At 36.5% G+C, this 16,998-nt stretch overlaps 1 protein-coding gene across 7 annotated transcripts in view; it reads left to right on the forward strand.

Moving 5' to 3' along the window:
- The window catches only part of LOC135205672 (NAD-dependent histone deacetylase sirtuin-1-like), a 63,336-nt gene extending 58,452 nt beyond the window's left edge, over window positions 1-4,884 (forward strand). For 6 of the 7 annotated variants that reach the window (XM_064236567.1, XM_064236565.1, XM_064236566.1 and 3 more), the window contains one exon: window positions 1,767-4,884. In XM_064236567.1, the coding sequence (XP_064092637.1) occupies window positions 1,767-2,221 (455 nt within the window). In that variant the 3' untranslated portion in view covers window positions 2,222-4,884. Of the gene's footprint in view, window positions 1-1,188; window positions 1,452-1,766 lie in introns of those variants that run through there. The other variant, XM_064236571.1, reaches the window with a different exon arrangement.
- Window positions 4,885-16,998: the final 12,114 nt, after the last annotated feature.

A 16,998-nucleotide genomic window follows, 5' to 3' on the forward strand; every position in this document is an offset into this window, starting at 1 on the left:
AATCTTTGCTTTCAGCAAGAATACTTTTCATTTTTGAATTCTTTAGGTAAATTGATCTTTGTTGGGTCCAATTTGGGCACTCAACATGTAAATGCTGCACTGTCATGGGTGTTTGACATCTACTACACTTTATTGGGTCAGCAAGTGGTGTTGACATCAAGTGACCATGCGAGAATCTTGTGTGTCCTATACGGAGCCTTGTTAGAATTACCTCTTTTGATCTTTCTTTTTTTGAAGAGGTCCTCCATGCATACACTTCAGTTTTTATATTTTTATTTGTGGTTGGCACTAAGGCCCATTCTCTTTTCCAATCTTGGTACAATCTAGACCCTTTGGCCAAAAGGAGTATACTCAATTTTACAACCAAATTTTGACTAAAAAGTTTCCAAAAGAAAGATGACATACTATTGTTATATCGGTAGCCAAACCAGGCAAAGATCACAGTAATCTATCAGAGTATAAACCATTATCTTTAACCTTACAAGCCAGGCTAAGTATACATTAACAATATACATACCGTAATGCTATTTAGAGAAGTGTTATTTAAAATATTTTATAGCAATGGTATTTTAGGCCATGTACCTTTATTCAAAGTAAGTGAATGAACAGATCATTTTCTAGTGCCCAAGGGTTGACATTAGTAATTAAGTCAAACAAGTAATGGAAAATAATATCTTGCTTATCAAAAATGATGGGCCAGTTGGCATTAAAAATAGTCTTCATGTGGATGACTACCATATAATATTAAGCACACTCCCAGACCGGGCAAACTTTAAGGTTGGCCAGTTTAAGAAAAAAAAGCACATCAATGGCCAATTTAAGGAAAAACCACATCAGTGGAAAGAGGATAATATGCAAATTCACATGGTGTAAGGAAAAAGTAAAAAAAAAAAATTTCAGTACTTTCCATGGAAAGTTGAAAGTGAATATTTACGACCGTGTAGGGCCTCTTTTCCAAGACACGTAAATTTTGCCAAGTTATATATATTTTTTAATTTTATTTTTAGTAAAATTATTATTATAGCTCACACAATATGATAAATAAGAACTGAAATCGGTAACAAATTCTGAGTATATTTATTATGAAATATTTATGAGATTTATTGAGATGGGAGATGCAGTAACTTTTTGCGAGGTATACATGTTTTTTTCTATTTCTTTCCAAAATTACAATTATAACTGACATAGTACTATCATAAAGGACAAGAACTAAATCCAACAGTACTATCATAAAGGACAAGAACTAAATCCAACAGCAATCCCTGGGTATACTATGAGCAAATTAATAAAAAGATGTCATGGGGTAGAGAGGGCCAATACATTGCCCCCATCAAGTCTCAAGGCATACTGATCGCCCTCTGTCCTCTGCTGAGCTACTAGAGTTGCCATTAGTCATTTATGGATCATTGAAGTGATGTGAACATCTTTCCTGCTAAATTCATCCAAATTATATGGTGCGTAGTATTTATATTCATGAGTTAGCCTGTCCATCACTCAAAACCTGTTATAGATATGTACTTGTATGATTATGCTCCTCCATTAACGGTTATTACAAATTCAGATACCTGGACCTTTTCACCAAGTGCTCAGTTTGCTGCTGAAAACAAAAGAAGCATTTTTTTTTTTATAAAGGAGTGGGAAGGACGTCATTGCTTTATTTAATTATCGGAAAGTATTCATATTTATTTGACAGTGTGCTTTTAATAGATTTTTTTCAAATCCAGCAGTTCTTCATAATTTTTAGATGGTATTCTTTTTTGTTCCAGATAATATGTTTTTGTATACTGGTGGTCACAAGTATGTATTTCCCGGAGCTGAAGTTTACTATGATCCAGATGATGATTTTGAAGAGGATGACGAAAAGTGTCGCAGCTCAGAGTCTGAAAATGAAGACGATATAACTCAGGAAGAAGACAGTCAGTCAGGTCATGATCAAGCTTCAGCAGCCTCCTCTACGCATCATCCAAGATTGGAGGATTGCCATTCAACAGATGCTCCTCACCTTTCTCCAGAAGATGTTGACAGCCTCCTCTCAGCTGCAGATAATGGCCAAAATCAGGATCATGAAGACTGGACTAGCCTTAATGCTAGTCTAGATACCTCTCTAGACTGCGATCACACACTACCTGGTTGCGACACTGATAATGAACAAACTTCCGACAATGCCTCTAAAGTTACAGACTTTTCCAGCAACAGATATTCACCCCCATCAGACCTATGACCTTCCTTCTTAAAAGAAATAAAATTGTAAATATATGAACCTGTCAATCCTGTTGTCACAGACCTTTATGGCTGCCATTAGAGAATAGTTACTTTTAAAAGAAAGCAAGATTTGAAGGTGAAGTTTTAGTGCGTTTTAAGGATTGTGATAAACCATAATTTATTTTTCTTTCCACTAGATTTAATTTTTTGACATAACGTGAATGACTTGCAGCTTTAATGAAGATATAGTGTTGACTCATTTAAAACCGTCCTTAAGTTTGTGTTATCTCCAGTTTCTACAACCTTTTCAAGGTGATAGTTAGCTGTAGCTAATTTGCGTTATGACTGCTACTTGTATGTTGTGCAATGGTGTTGAGTGTTTTGAACCTGACTATAATAATGAATTAGGCTTCTTGGGAAAGAGTGAGCTACTGGGTGTTAACCGTTTCCTTCTACTCTGTCTTTGACACTACTGCAAAGATCTGGTTATTTTATTTGCTTACATATAATTATTTGTAGTTCAAAAGTTCTTGCAACTGTGATCTCAAGTCAATTTTTCTTGTCGTAACCCTATTACATTTTCTTCTGCAAGTTCACCCATGGTTTATAATAGTGTTACTGCTACTAGTGGTGGTCTGTAGTTCAAAATTATTTTTCTCTGTGAGGGTGTCAAGTGGAAGAACGAACGATGACTACTTTGTCATAGAATTCATCTTCTCAAGACATCTTTTGCCTTGAATTTTGACCCGATGAGTGCTGCAAGACCAAGGTTTTGTAGCCGTATTGCTGGTTAAGTCCATTTAAGTGTTCAAAATACATTATAAATTCAGATGTTTGTAATTACAAATTAGGTTATTTTATGGTTGATCTGTAGATCAGTATGATATACTGTACAATAAGTATATTGCCAGTATGAGTGAAACTACATATAGAATAGGATTTGATCAGTCTGAAGCAGAATCTTAAATTAAGATTTATTCTCAAATGAATGGTTATTTCAGATGTGGTTGTCTTGGGGAAGCCTCTCATATCCTTTTATCATAAAGACCTTTATTTGTCTTCTTGGTGAACTTTGTATCCTGTATATAATTATTTTTAGTTGCTGCCATGTTAATGGCACTGTTGGGAACCTACGCTGGAGAGTAGTTTTGTTTAGTACATAAGTGAATATTATAACAATTTTAAAAAAAAGAGATCTACATTCTTCGAAGCTAATATCCAGTTTAAGTTGTTATTTTGATGTTGTATTCATGACTTGTTTCTGTTGTTAGCTATAGTTATCTATTATTTTAAAACAGTTCTTTATTTAAACAGTTTACTTAGGTTAAATGCAAGTTATAAATTGTCTATCAGTTTAAACAAAAATAGACCTGTGTGATTATATATTGGACTTGAAGTGACTGTTTTAGTTTTGTTGAAAGTAGTTACTGGAAATGACGTGCAAGATTAACTGATGTTTTATATTTTTCCGAAATTCTTACATGAAAAATTTTGTGCCTTGACATGTTCAGGGTTATGCACGACCTCCCCTTTGTTTTCCAGAGGCTCCCCGTGGGTTTATTTTTTATTACCATCATTATTTTGGAGAGAATATCTTAGTCCTACCTCATTTTTGTTTGTGTAGTCATTCATAAGGAGTACTGGATATTGTACATAAAGTTTTGTCACAACTTTGCTGTGACTTTTGTATTTTGAGAAGCTTTGGCCAATGTGTGGGTTTCCTAGCCACGAGTTGAAAAATGCTACCAGCAATAGGTAGTATCTAGTTGCCCCCCAAAATTTTATATCTACTGCCATTATTTTTATTAATTTTTTTTATTTTATTTAGGATGATACACATGTTGGGTACACTTTGGTGAATAATCTGATATGGTGCTAAGTAACCACATAGTTTCAGTCAAGTAGTCAAGAACATTGTTCAGAACGTAGTTGTGACATTAGTACTTACACAAAACAGTTTAACTCCATAGGATCTCGGTAGGGCATTATAGTTTGTGGAAGCACTTTCTAATTGCAGTACAATTTTATTTCTTTCTTTTTTTTGTAATTGAGAGCATTCAAGATGAGGTTTCTCTGAGGCTCTGAACATGTTTGAAAACTTGCCTTATTTTTTGTATATCTTCTTTCAGCAGTTAGTATTACTTGCACTCCAAGTATATTTAAATGGTGTGAAAAAGCTGCTTCATATTGAAGTTTTAAGCTGTTAGCTTAGCCTAGTACATTAAGGCAATTGCTTGGAGGGGTTTTGTGAACTATGAAATATTGATCTTCCTAAACTGCTTAGCAGCCTTCAGATTATTCATTGTTCCCTACCTGTTACTGTGCTGGGTGCTACTTTTGTGCACTGTCATAGGATCTCAAAAAGTAGGACTTCAGATAATGTGGAGAAGAAAAGGTCAATTGCTTATAAGAGCCAGGTCTTAGTTTTTTGCACTTGGAAGAGCTCTCAATGTGATGTAAACTTCTACATCTGTTGGAACAATTCCTTTGCTTCCTCACATAAGTAAATTATATAGAGTCGCTGTTAGCATCAAGGGTCCAATGGCATAAAACTTTGTTGCTGTTACGTATAAGATTTGCCTATGGTACAAGTATGGCTTTTTTTCATGTGGCCTACAATACTTTCGTTTCCTTATCTAAATAAAACAAAAACAGCAATAAAAATTATCCTTTTTTTGTAAATTTGTTTCATTTACCTCTTATCTGCTGGAAACTTGCCAAAAAACTATACTAATTGTAAGCTGTAAACTGCCAAAAAAATATACTAACTGTAAGCTGTATACAGTAATTTTTTTTTTTTTTTTTTTTTTTTTTTTTTTTTTTTTTCTCGAAGAAAAAATTCATATATACTGGCTAATTTCTGTGCCAACCAAGAATCCTAATTTACAAATCACCAGTGCATAAATTCATATTGGCTAATTCATGTGCCAAGAATCATAATTTACAAAATTAATTCCCTGTTCATGCTATAAGAAATTGGGTATCAAGGCTACTTGTTGAAGACATTACTATATAGTTGAAAATAGCAGCTAAATGTGAAGGATAGTCTGATGACATGGAAAGAATATCACTTGACTAGGATAAAACCTGGGTGACCAAATGGTGTTCATGTAAGCAGGAGAATCTGCAAGGCTACACAACAAGATGTTAAGGATTACTCCTAGACAAACAAAAACTGAAGACTCGCAATATTTGCATAATCTCCTAAAGAGAAAAATTTATGCAGATCAATTACCTTAATCATAATTTGCCTTATTCCATTGTGAGCAGACAAATTGCATTAGGAGCTTGATCATTCTGGAGAAAATCTGAAGAAGGGGTAGTGACATCCAAAAAAGAGAATGGCTAAATCAAGCCTGTTCCCCTGAGAGAAGAAATTGGTTATTACATGAACCAAGGGCCATGACAGACAAGAACTTTTACCGCTACCAAACCCGGAATCTGGAGTGAGTATGTAACAATTAGAAAGAGAGTATCTGCAATCCATGTAAGAGCTGTCGTGACCTCTTGAGAGTCCTGTTTCTTAAGGTTACACCTTTTAATTGGCACTCATGAAGATGGAAAAGGGCTATTCCACTAGACTTTTAAGCAAAAAGAAATCAGAATCGCGAATGGAAAGAATAGAAGTCAGAAACCATTGTCCCTATGGCCTTGGGCCATAACTGAAACTTCCAAGCTTGTCTGCATCATTGTACAGGAAATGCTCAGGCACTTGGACCGTTCTCAGAATGGAGTGTGTCAAAAACAACCGATGTCACTTAGCCTTGATTCAAAGACATCACAAGCCAGTCATCCCTACTTGTACTGTTGATCTTTGCAGACATCTGCGGGAGCATGCAAAAAGTCAAGGAGACAAACGTCTATGAGTAGTGGTAAAACTAAACAAAATTAAAATAGAGGAAAGATATCACCAAAGGAGTAGGAACAGTAAAAGGGCATGAAACAAAAGGTAAAGTAAGAGCACTGTAATCTACCAACTTGAACAGCCAAATTCTGGAGCAAGAAGAATTAATCTCACCTAACATATATGGAGTGAAACAGGAAAAGGTCACAGGCCTAACATGAACATTATACTGAAAAGAGGAATAATACCATACCACTTGCATAGTAAGGTGATGCAAGGCTTAGAGTCATGAAACATCAGAGGTGGCACTGCCATTCATGCCTAGTTCAGGCAGGAGCACCAGACAAGCACTCAATTATTATTATTATCATTATTATTACTATTTTAGTATTAGGAAAAAAATTAATTAAAAAACAAATAAAAATGTATTACAATGCAATTAGAACAGTATTAGGTTAGTAATGCATTGCACCTTCACTTGAACTTCTGAAGTTCCAAAAGCACGACTTCCTCTGGGAGGCTGAAAGTTCCACAGTCCAAGTGTGAGGAATAACATACCTGTGGAACAGAAGTTTGACTGCAACCCACATTTATTGGTGATGCTGTTCAACAAATCTGGTTGGTCTCGGCAGATAAAGAGGACCAGGGAACAATTGTGAATGTGAAAGACCTATGTAGAAATACAACTTAATAAAAAGTGACAAACATGAGACCATCCGTCAATGGTCCAAGTCATAACTACTACTATCAGGAAACAGAAACCTATCACAACGAACCACTCCATCTAAAAAAGATGAATCTTTGGCAGAAGCAATATCCACACCAGAGAACAGTATTCTAGTAAAAGGCGAACAAATGACCTAACACAGGTTACACTGATTTTATCACTGTTATAAATACATAAGGCCTTACGTACAATAACTAACTTTCATGCGGCATTTGATGAAACTTTTATTAGATATTAGATGTTTCTCAAAAGTTATCATAGGTCCAAGTGATTGGCCCTTGGCCTAAACTATATTCCATTCCATTTCATTTCTCAAAAGTTAAATGCGAGTCAAAAGTTACACCCAGAATACTTAGTTTAGAGGAGGATGGGGCGGGAAATCTGTACGAAATCTGCTAATCAATAAATTGTTTTCTCTTTATACCAGAGTTGTAGAGTTCAGCCTCATACCCCACCGACTACACCATTCCCTGATCCAGTCCATGTCCTGACTGAGGCTGAGGGCAGCTTCATTTCTCATAAGTGAAAACTTTACTATACCCACAAGTATTGCATCATTGGCATACTGATCAATCTTGATTTCCAAGCCAAGAGCCATGTCACTTGTACACATACACTAAAAATAACAGTGAATCAAGAACACTGCCCTGTGGAACTCCAGAAACAATGGGTCTTGGTTCACGAAAAATCCCGTCCACAGTACCTCACTGCTGCCTACCTGAAGGAAATCTTGAAGTAATCCTAAAACATATCCACCCACTCTAAGATTCTTAAGTTTATAAATAAGTGCCTTGTGATTTACTAAATCTAAAAGAGCACTAAAATCTATCTGAATCACTCTATCCTCAAAACCCTTATCAAAGTTTCCTTGCAAATAGCATCTCAAGTCTAAAGAGCATCGCAGGTACCTAGCTGCTTCTTATATGCATATTGACTATCACCTAACAATCTTTTAGATTCTACATATTTATATAGTGGCTTAAAAATAAGTTTTTCAGCAATTGGAGAGCATATAGAGAACAGAGATTGGCCTTTAGTTACTGCAGTCTGCAGATATGCCACTCTTTGGAACAGGCACTGTATTGCTAAGTTTGCGCCCATCTGCAAAGATACTATGTTGACATAAAAATCCATAGAATCTACTAAACTTGGGCGACAAAACATTAGAAACTTTTTATAAAAACAAAGGGTAGACACCATCAGGGTTTTCTCTACCCCAGCAATCAAGATTATCCAGAATTTTCTTACCATACCTGGAGCAAAATGCAAATCTTTTCACCAAGGCCTGTAACCAATCTACCCTCATCTGTTAGTAGTGGTGGAGTGGAAGAAGAGCATGATCCAAAGATAGATGATGCCAATTTGGTCCACAACAGATGTGGTTGAGCAATTTCAAGTTTCTCCTTCAAGGAACTATATTTTAATTTCTCTTGGCTATATGGTAAGTTCTATTCGCAGCACGGCGAGACTCAACATTATTATTATTAATAGGGGTTAGTTTTTCCAGACCTCTGAGTCTCAAGTAGACTCTTCTTGGGCTGGTATGCGAGACTCAACAAAAATAGTGCAATTTTCATTTGAACGATTTCATCTCCATGTGTTGAATTTGGTCTGTTTGTCATGGTAGGCTTGTCTACATGTATCATCAAACCATGGCAGTCATTTTTCCCAAATTTGATGACCTTTCTAGGGGCATACCTAATTAAAATAGCCATCAGCATTTCAGTTAACTTCTGCATGGGATCAGGCTCTAATACAGCATCTGAAATATTAAGTGCCTGACAAGCTTCAATGATACGATCCCAATTGGCTCTGGATTTCAACCAGACCATTTTTTTCGAACAGTGGCATTAGGAATATGTATACTACTAACTGATGGATATCTCCATCGCAATGATGCAATTGCTAAGAAGTGCCAACTATTTGTATATTCAAAGAACTTGGACTTCACAACACTAGGACATCTGTGAATATGAGGTCTAATCTTTACCAAAAATGTACATGGGTACTTCAATTAGCTGGACATAATCACAGGATGCACAACTCAAGAGCAGACCAGCAATGTTGATCTGTGGAATTTAAATTTAACCACTCAATGTGCTTTGCATTACAGTCTCCACAAATAACGAATAAAGCTTTTGAATCCTGTAACTGAGCCATACTAATCCTCTCCAAAACACAGTCATAAATGGAATCGTCAATATTTGGACAACAGTAAACAGCAAATGCATAAACATTGTAGAACTTACTGACAATTTTGAAACAAAGAACTTCATGGCAACTACAACTACACTCCAAATTTTTCTGACGATAAATAGGTTGCATGTTGAATGTTACCATGATAAAGTCAGGGGCATAAAACCCTCAATTTTTTTACTTTTTACTACTTACAAAAGTCTCAGATAACAACAAATCATAGTTACAGGCATAACTCTGAAGATAAAAAAAATTGGACCTTAAGCTCTGAATATTTGAGTATTTACAATTTTTCTTACTGTAATGAGTAACAGGCTCTGGGTTCAGCTCAATGTCTCCCAAAAGAATTAAAATGAACAACATAAAATCAGCATTATAACTAATAAATAAATTCATAACAACAGTAACATTTTAAAAACCAACAGATCAATAAACAACAATACCATCAACAACAACAGTATTTATACTATGTCAAAAAAAAAAAGGTGAGCCGGAAGCAACCTGTCAACAAGGTAGGGCCAGCAGACCTTGTAAAGAGGAAGAAATCTATGTACCAGGTTTGTCATTACTGGGGGAGGACCACCAGGATGGATTTAGAAACATAAAACACTCTGAAGGAAAAAATTAAGTAAAGATGAAGGCACTGTCCTGATAATCCACCAAGCACCCTTTGCTTTCTCATCAGCCTGTCCTGCACACTTTTTTGAGAAAAAAAACAGGATAAATGCCTGATTGTCACCTCAGGCAAAGGAACTCAAACTCAAGACCATAGAAGGTCACAGTACAATGGTTATGGCACAGTCCAAGGTTGGAGAACAAGGTTTGTATTCAGAAACCTTCTCTTAGAAGGGTTGACTACCAAGGCCACAAGAGTCCCTTCTATGCACTGCTTTGATTCTGGAGTGCCCTTCTCCTAGAAGAGTTGCCTGCCAAGGCTAAAGAATCTCTTCTACCCAGTGGGAACATGAAGATCAAAGATGGGAAGATCGCAGTGAGGTGATGAGACTTGGGATGCAAGAAGCCTTCCCACTCACAACCCTCTTAACAGAGGGGGAGAGGAAGCCTCCCCTGGACAAGACTTGTGACACACTAGGATGATGCACTACCAAAAATGAGGATGCTGGAGGTTGATAGGCATCAACCATAAGTTTCTCACATTGTCCATCACTAGGAAAAAATAAATAATTCTTATACAAGAGCACTACCATGCATGACCTGGAAGAACTACAGACTTGACTATCTTACTAAGGAGAATGCACAGGCATAACTGAGATGAAATTCTCTCCAAGGCAAACACAAATTCACTACTATTAACAACACATAAAAAAATTAACACATGCAAGCAAGGAATATTCTCTGGTAATCCAGGTTTATAGGTAAATATGCAAGAATAAATTTAACATAGTTAATGTGCAAAAAAAAAAAATAGTACACTTACCAAGGCAAAATTAAGTAAATGGAATAAATTTAATACAGATAAAAGAAATCAATAATAAATTATGTAATAACCAAATTATACTTACCACAAAATTATCAAACTGAAATTATAGAAAAGAACAATAATGATGGCCCTCTAAATTCATTCAAAAATAGAAGAGAAGCCCAGTGAGTGCCATATGCAGATTTGGGTATGAGCTATAGGGGCCTCTCAATCATAACTGATGTAAGTTGATGTAAATATATATTTCCTGTCCATGGAAATAAGGCATCATGAGATTAACTTGACTGCGACGATATAAAATGTAAAGCATACATAAAACCCACAAAATAATCCAGTATGAAGAAAACCTAAACACTAAATTCTGATCAAAAAAGGGATTTTGACGTAGGAAAAATCTATTTCTGGGCGAGGAAGCCGTGTCGCTCCGTGAAATGTGTCCCCTTTAGCACTATTTCTAGTAAAATATTGCTATGATACCAGAGAACTGCTAAATTGGACATGTCAGAAGTCTCTGACTCGCTCACCTAAATAAAAGGTGTCGGTATAGAACTGGGGCGAGTGTTAAACACTACCACAGCAACCCCTCCAATTAGCCTTTTCCTCATCAAAAGACCCTGAAAACGGGGAGCCGACCTATAGGTCACACCCAGCTACCCTGTTGAAGGGGACTGCGGCGTCATACTTACAGAGTAGTGCTAGCTAACAACAGAAATTCCTAATACTGTCAATATAAATTAACATCTTTTTAATCACACAAGCACTACAATAAAGAAGGGTTAAAATAAATTATTTCAAACAGGAAACAAATTATCAACAGATGCTGGAAAGCAATCCTGAAGGCAATCCTGAAGAAACACCTGAAGAACAATGACAAAGTTGGCAACAGTTCTGAAGACCACTATAAGTGAGACTGTTAATTAAAACACCAGGGGGTCTAGAGGGTGTGTGTGCAGTGACATTTCCTTCTGCCTCTTTGTCTAACAGAGGAAGAAAGTGGAATGGAATGGAATGGAATGTGGATTATATTATCCATATCGCAAAGCACCAAGACTCCAGGGTCATCAGCCCCCCAGTTTAAGTATGATGAGGTAAAATTATGAAAGATTGGATAAAATCAAATAATAAAAATTTAAATACAAAAAAGTAATTCATTAAAAGTGAGATCAAAGTTCTTTAAAACATACAACAATTACACATTAGACATGCACATATTCATTGATAAACAACAGAAATTGCTGTAACTTAAATGGAATAAAATTAAACCATTGAAAAAAATAAGTCATATTATTGTACAATACTATAAAACTAAATGGATTCAAATTCTATTATAAAAACCTATGTTGTGCAAATATTCTATTAGGTTATGGAAGACAACATTAGGACCTAGTAGGTCTCCAATACTTTTGCCAGCCAGTTCACATCTTTTTTCAAAAGTAAAAGGATAATCACAATGGACACACTACAGTGCAGGTCCTCCCTGTCTCCCTCTGAAAAAACCCATGGGTCAAACAAGTATGATCAACTTTTAGTTGGGGATGGGATAACATGACAAATTGTAAACCAATTTGTATTGTTCATAACCAACAACCCTTCAGTCTCTCATATCCTTTAACATAAAGGACGACTTCCTCTTGGAGGGAGGATAAGAAAGCCTTGGAATCAACTGGAGGTTTGGACGACCTGGGCTCACTTCCTGGCCAAAGGTAGGACGTAGGAAGGAGTCATAAGACTAATCTCTTGAGCAAATGTTTATGGAACAGCCAGACATCTGGGCTAATAGACTATGTAAATACATATCTACATTGCGTCTTGGAGGATGCCCAAGAACTGTCGGAGACAAAAAACTTACATTAGCCACCAATATTGTTTGTTGCCAGTTCCTCTCTCCCCTTGTAAGAAAGAAGAAAGGGACCTGCTTCTATAAGGAATTTTTACTGAGTAGAAAAAAACATTGAATACTACATAGTATATAGAATGGAAGCTCGTTCACCTGTATCTAATCAGTTCCAACATATGATGGCATTATTCCCTCTATACTGCCTGCCGATAGAGGAAGAAAAGAAAGAGATAGAAAAAGACCAGTCACCTCATTCACCCTCACTTTCATACCCAACATCTTAGGTAAAATACAAACTGTCCTGCAAGGGTTACTGATTAAGCTACACAACTTGCTGAACAACATCCCGTAGATGGAATGCTGTGAAGGGGGTCGCAAAGTCAGGTACCTGCTTTCAAAATCCTATGAACCAAAAGTTCTTGAAAACAATGGTAGGGCCTAGATTTATAACATCATGTGCTCTTGCATCCACTGTATTGGCATCTGAATGTGAAGCAACACCAATAACTTGTCTAATCACTTCATGTAACCAAAAGATGATTTTCTTAGACATTTCTTTCTTGTTCAACCCTGTGCTAACAAAAAGTACTTGACAATCAGGTCCGAGATGACGAGTCATCTTTAGATAGTTACACATTGCCATGAAGGGACATAACAGTAATTTACCTGGGTAATCATCAACATCTCCAAGAGAGAGGATCAAGAAAGAGTCAAATCTGTCATCATAAACAGAGGGATTTTGAGTTTTAACTACGAATTCAGGATAAATTCAAAGACTACAAAACTGCAACCCCTTGTGTGTTTAACATTAAAACAGAGTCCGTAATTCACAGACTCTCTTTGATGAAGCCAAGGCCAGTAATAAAACTGTTTTGAGGATTAAATTCCTCACATGCAGTGAGACAAAAGGCCAGAAAGGGTTGATACCCCTAATAGGCCCAACAATGCCAAACACTCAGGCATCTGCTCATCTCCCCCTGAAAAGCCCATTCAAAAGGGTAGGACCAAAAATGCTTGCCATTTATCCTTCGTATAAAATTGAATAACCCTATTCATATCAGCATGAGGAGTATGGTAGAATGTAATGATATCTCTTGCTCCTTAAGTCAACAAATTCATTATGTACCCGGGATACTTACTTGAGCAGGAACCCAGAAGAACTGGACAGATCTAAATTGTGAGGCTAGTCTACAAAACCATTCCTGGATTCATCTAATGCCAGTGATAGGCATTTGTATCATCTGATTGGCCATTAATACACTTAAACAAATCTGAATAGAGAGAAAATTTACTAAATAGATGCTACCTTAAGAAATTTGGCTATGGCTGTCAATTCTGCTAAAAATAAAAGTATTATCAGACATCTTACCAACACATGATTAATTGGCATGCATACTGCACAACTATTAGGTGTTTTAGAGAAGTTTATATTTAAAGTTACGGAATCTGAATGCAACTGATCATGCTCCACAAATTGCACCTTTAGAACTTGATCAGAAAATTATTTATTAATTGCTATTTTATTGCATACTGGTGGTTCTGAGGTCAACCAAGGGGACAACTTGGGGCAGCAAACGTAAATTTTCCTATATTTTGAGTGAGAGATTATCAAATGTAGCAGTGAACAGTGAGTACGCTGTCTTACTATCCATTCTGATTTCAACAGGGATCTAGACAACTGATTTAGGGTAAGTTCTTTTTGGGTTTAGGTTTTTCATTATCTTGTTCCCATGACCTAAGGTTTTTGGTGAGAAACCTATCTCTGCTTGGGCAGACTGTACAGCCTCTAAAACCTTTAGTTTAAAAGATGAGAAATTTTTACATATCACATCCGATTCTATATCTAGGACAGGCCAGAATTCCTCTAGGGAATCATGGACAACACCTATGATATGCTGATATGTATGAGGCAAGAGTTGTATCACCACTGCCTGGGAGTATAATCCGGTCCCAAATTATGCGTGTTCGAATTGTGCGATTCCTTTTTTATGCAGTTGCTATTTCTCAAAAATAGATTTTCTGTATCTGCGAAGCCGTTCAAATTCCGCGAGTCACGTGCTGCAAAACGTATCAAATCTCTTGTCTTTTCAATAGATTGGGGGGGGGGGGGGGGGGGGGGGGGGGGGGGGGGGTTGCTGGTATCTAAGAGAAGGGTTAGGGGGAATACCTGGAGGAAAAAACTATTATTCCTCCAAGGGGGAATGCAAGAGAAAGATTTCCTGCTCGGCCATTAGCTAAGATGGAAGGCTCTGCCTCATGCATTTGTAATGTCACAGCACAGTGTGTATGAATGATCATTACGATGCGTATTATTCCGATCTCCGAAGTGTATTCTGATCATCTGCATTATGCAGATTTGATCATTTATTTTTTTCTATTGTTGAAATAGGTTTTGATGAAAATGACTAGCAAAGGCAATTAAGAGAAAAGCAGATGTGTTTGAGAGAGAGAGAGAGAGAGAGAGAGAGAGAGAGAGAGAGAGAGAGAGAGAGAGAGAGAGAGAGAGAGAGAGAGAGAGAATCGTTCAATCTAAACTTTTCAAGAAACTGTCATTTCATGTTGAATTTTTATCATATCTTTTTAAGAATTTTTAATTTCATAACAAATTTTGAATTTTTGAAATGAATTTTTGAGAGAGAAGAGAGAGTTTGGACAGACAACAGAAGAGAAAGGAGATACGGGAGAGCGGGAGAGAGAGAGAGAGAGAGAGAGAGAGAATTGTTCAATCTAAATTTTTCAAGAAACTGTCATATCATGTTGAATTTTGAATTTTTATAATTTCTTAAGAAATTGTAATTTCATATAAAATTTTGAATTTTCATCATTATTTATCGTAGAATAAATTTATATGTAAACGATTACATAGTGAACATGCCATTCAAATAAACAGACAGGTGCTCGTAACCAGGTTTGTTAGGCCTAACGGGAGTGAAGACACGCATGATCCGCTAGTCCCCGAAACCTCAAATGGTTCACAAAGCCTTCCCTCAGCAGAACTCTTCACAGAGGATGAGATAGAGGAGTTTGAAGGTATTTTGGCAGAGGATAGGTAGAGGAAATTCCATCTAAAAGATTTTTTTAAAGTAAATAACTGCATCATACAGTATACTTGCACCCAATGGTGGCATTGTTTACGTGTGGGAGTTTTCACCATCCTGTGTGTAATTTAAAACTTTTTCAAGTTACTAAAATCTTTTTAATGTTTTATTTATCCATAAGAACAATTTCATATTAGAAAAAATTACAGTATAGTACATAGAAAGTATTGAAATGGGTAGCATAAAAAAAGTTTGACTGGGTAAGTTGCCGTTTGCCTTGGCCCTAATGGAATTATTCCTAAAAGGTGTTTCGAAATATGCGAATTTCCAATTCTGTGAGGCCGTGGATCAACAAAATTCTCGCATAATTGGGGACCATACTGTATGTATAGAAAGAACAGCAAGCTGAATTTCCTATAAGGGCAGCCTGCATGAACTGATGAGCCAAGGCAGTCATATCACCACTGCCTGGCAGTATGGAAAGTACAGATAGTGGAATTTCCAATCAGGAAAGCCTGCACAAACTGATGAGCCGAGGCAGTCGTATCATCACTGCTTGGAGGTATAGAGAGTACAGTAAGCGGAACTTTTCAATCAGGGAATCCTGCGTGAATTGACTGAACCAAGGAAGTTGTGTCACCATTGTCTGGCAGTATAGAAATCCAGGATAAATCACTACCCCTTAAAGGTACAAACACTCCAGGTGGACACTATCAGGGTCTCCTCAATACGAGATTGCTGCTTAGGAGAGGTAAGATTCTCATTTGAAGCCTCAATCTCTCTCATGAAAAGCATAAGACTAGATTCAGAAGGGAAATTTCAGTGGCTATGTCCACTTCATGTCGGGTATCAGTGATCTTTCTCCCAAGGGAAGACTCTACATACTACATCTTCATCAGAGAAGTTGAAGTGGGAGTTAATAGAATCAACTGCTTTTGGAGTATTGGCCCATATGTGTATTCTGCTCAGAGAAGGATGGAAACACGCTGCCATAGTTCTGCTGGAATGATGTACAAGTACAGTATAAGTTGGCATATAAGGCGACCTTTTAACCTTAAAAAATTTCCCACAAAATGGGGGGTCATCTTATACAATGAGTTTAAAAAGCAAATCTTAAATCCTGCCAAGATTTTCAATAATAGGCTAACCCCTGAAGTGTCAATAGTTAACTACCGTCACAGCTATCAACATTGTAAACAAAACACCTGTAATAGTAATAAAAGCTGTAGGTAATTCAACTGAATCACTAGCGACACACCTATTGATACTGTAAGCAAAGCAACAGTAATTATTGTAATTACCATAATTAGATGTTAGGATGAGAGAGCTCTCTTTTTAAAGGTGTACAATCTCTTATCCATAATTTTAAAACCAAAAAGCTTTAAAAACAAAAATATTTTTTAGAGAAAAGTGATCATTTGCAAAGTTAACTATATATTTCTATAATAATGAAGATTTAAATCAATGTTGTTTTGAATGCTGTGTTTAATTACAGTATATTGCATGTAATATTATTATCATATTGTTCTGTATTACAGAATACATAAACACTGTCATCGTACACCATTTGTATTTGATACAGTTTATGTTCCCAAAATCGCAGCTGATTGAGTACCATCGATATCTTCACTGCCAATAGGTGCTAGAAAATGTAATTCGGAGATACTGTTTCTTGTAAATTAACAAAGTTGGGTTTAAACCATGCACATTACT

Source organism: Macrobrachium nipponense, chromosome 24 (assembly GCF_015104395.2).
Source record: "Macrobrachium nipponense isolate FS-2020 chromosome 24, ASM1510439v2, whole genome shotgun sequence".
NCBI classification, from domain to species: domain Eukaryota; kingdom Metazoa; phylum Arthropoda; class Malacostraca; order Decapoda; family Palaemonidae; genus Macrobrachium; species Macrobrachium nipponense.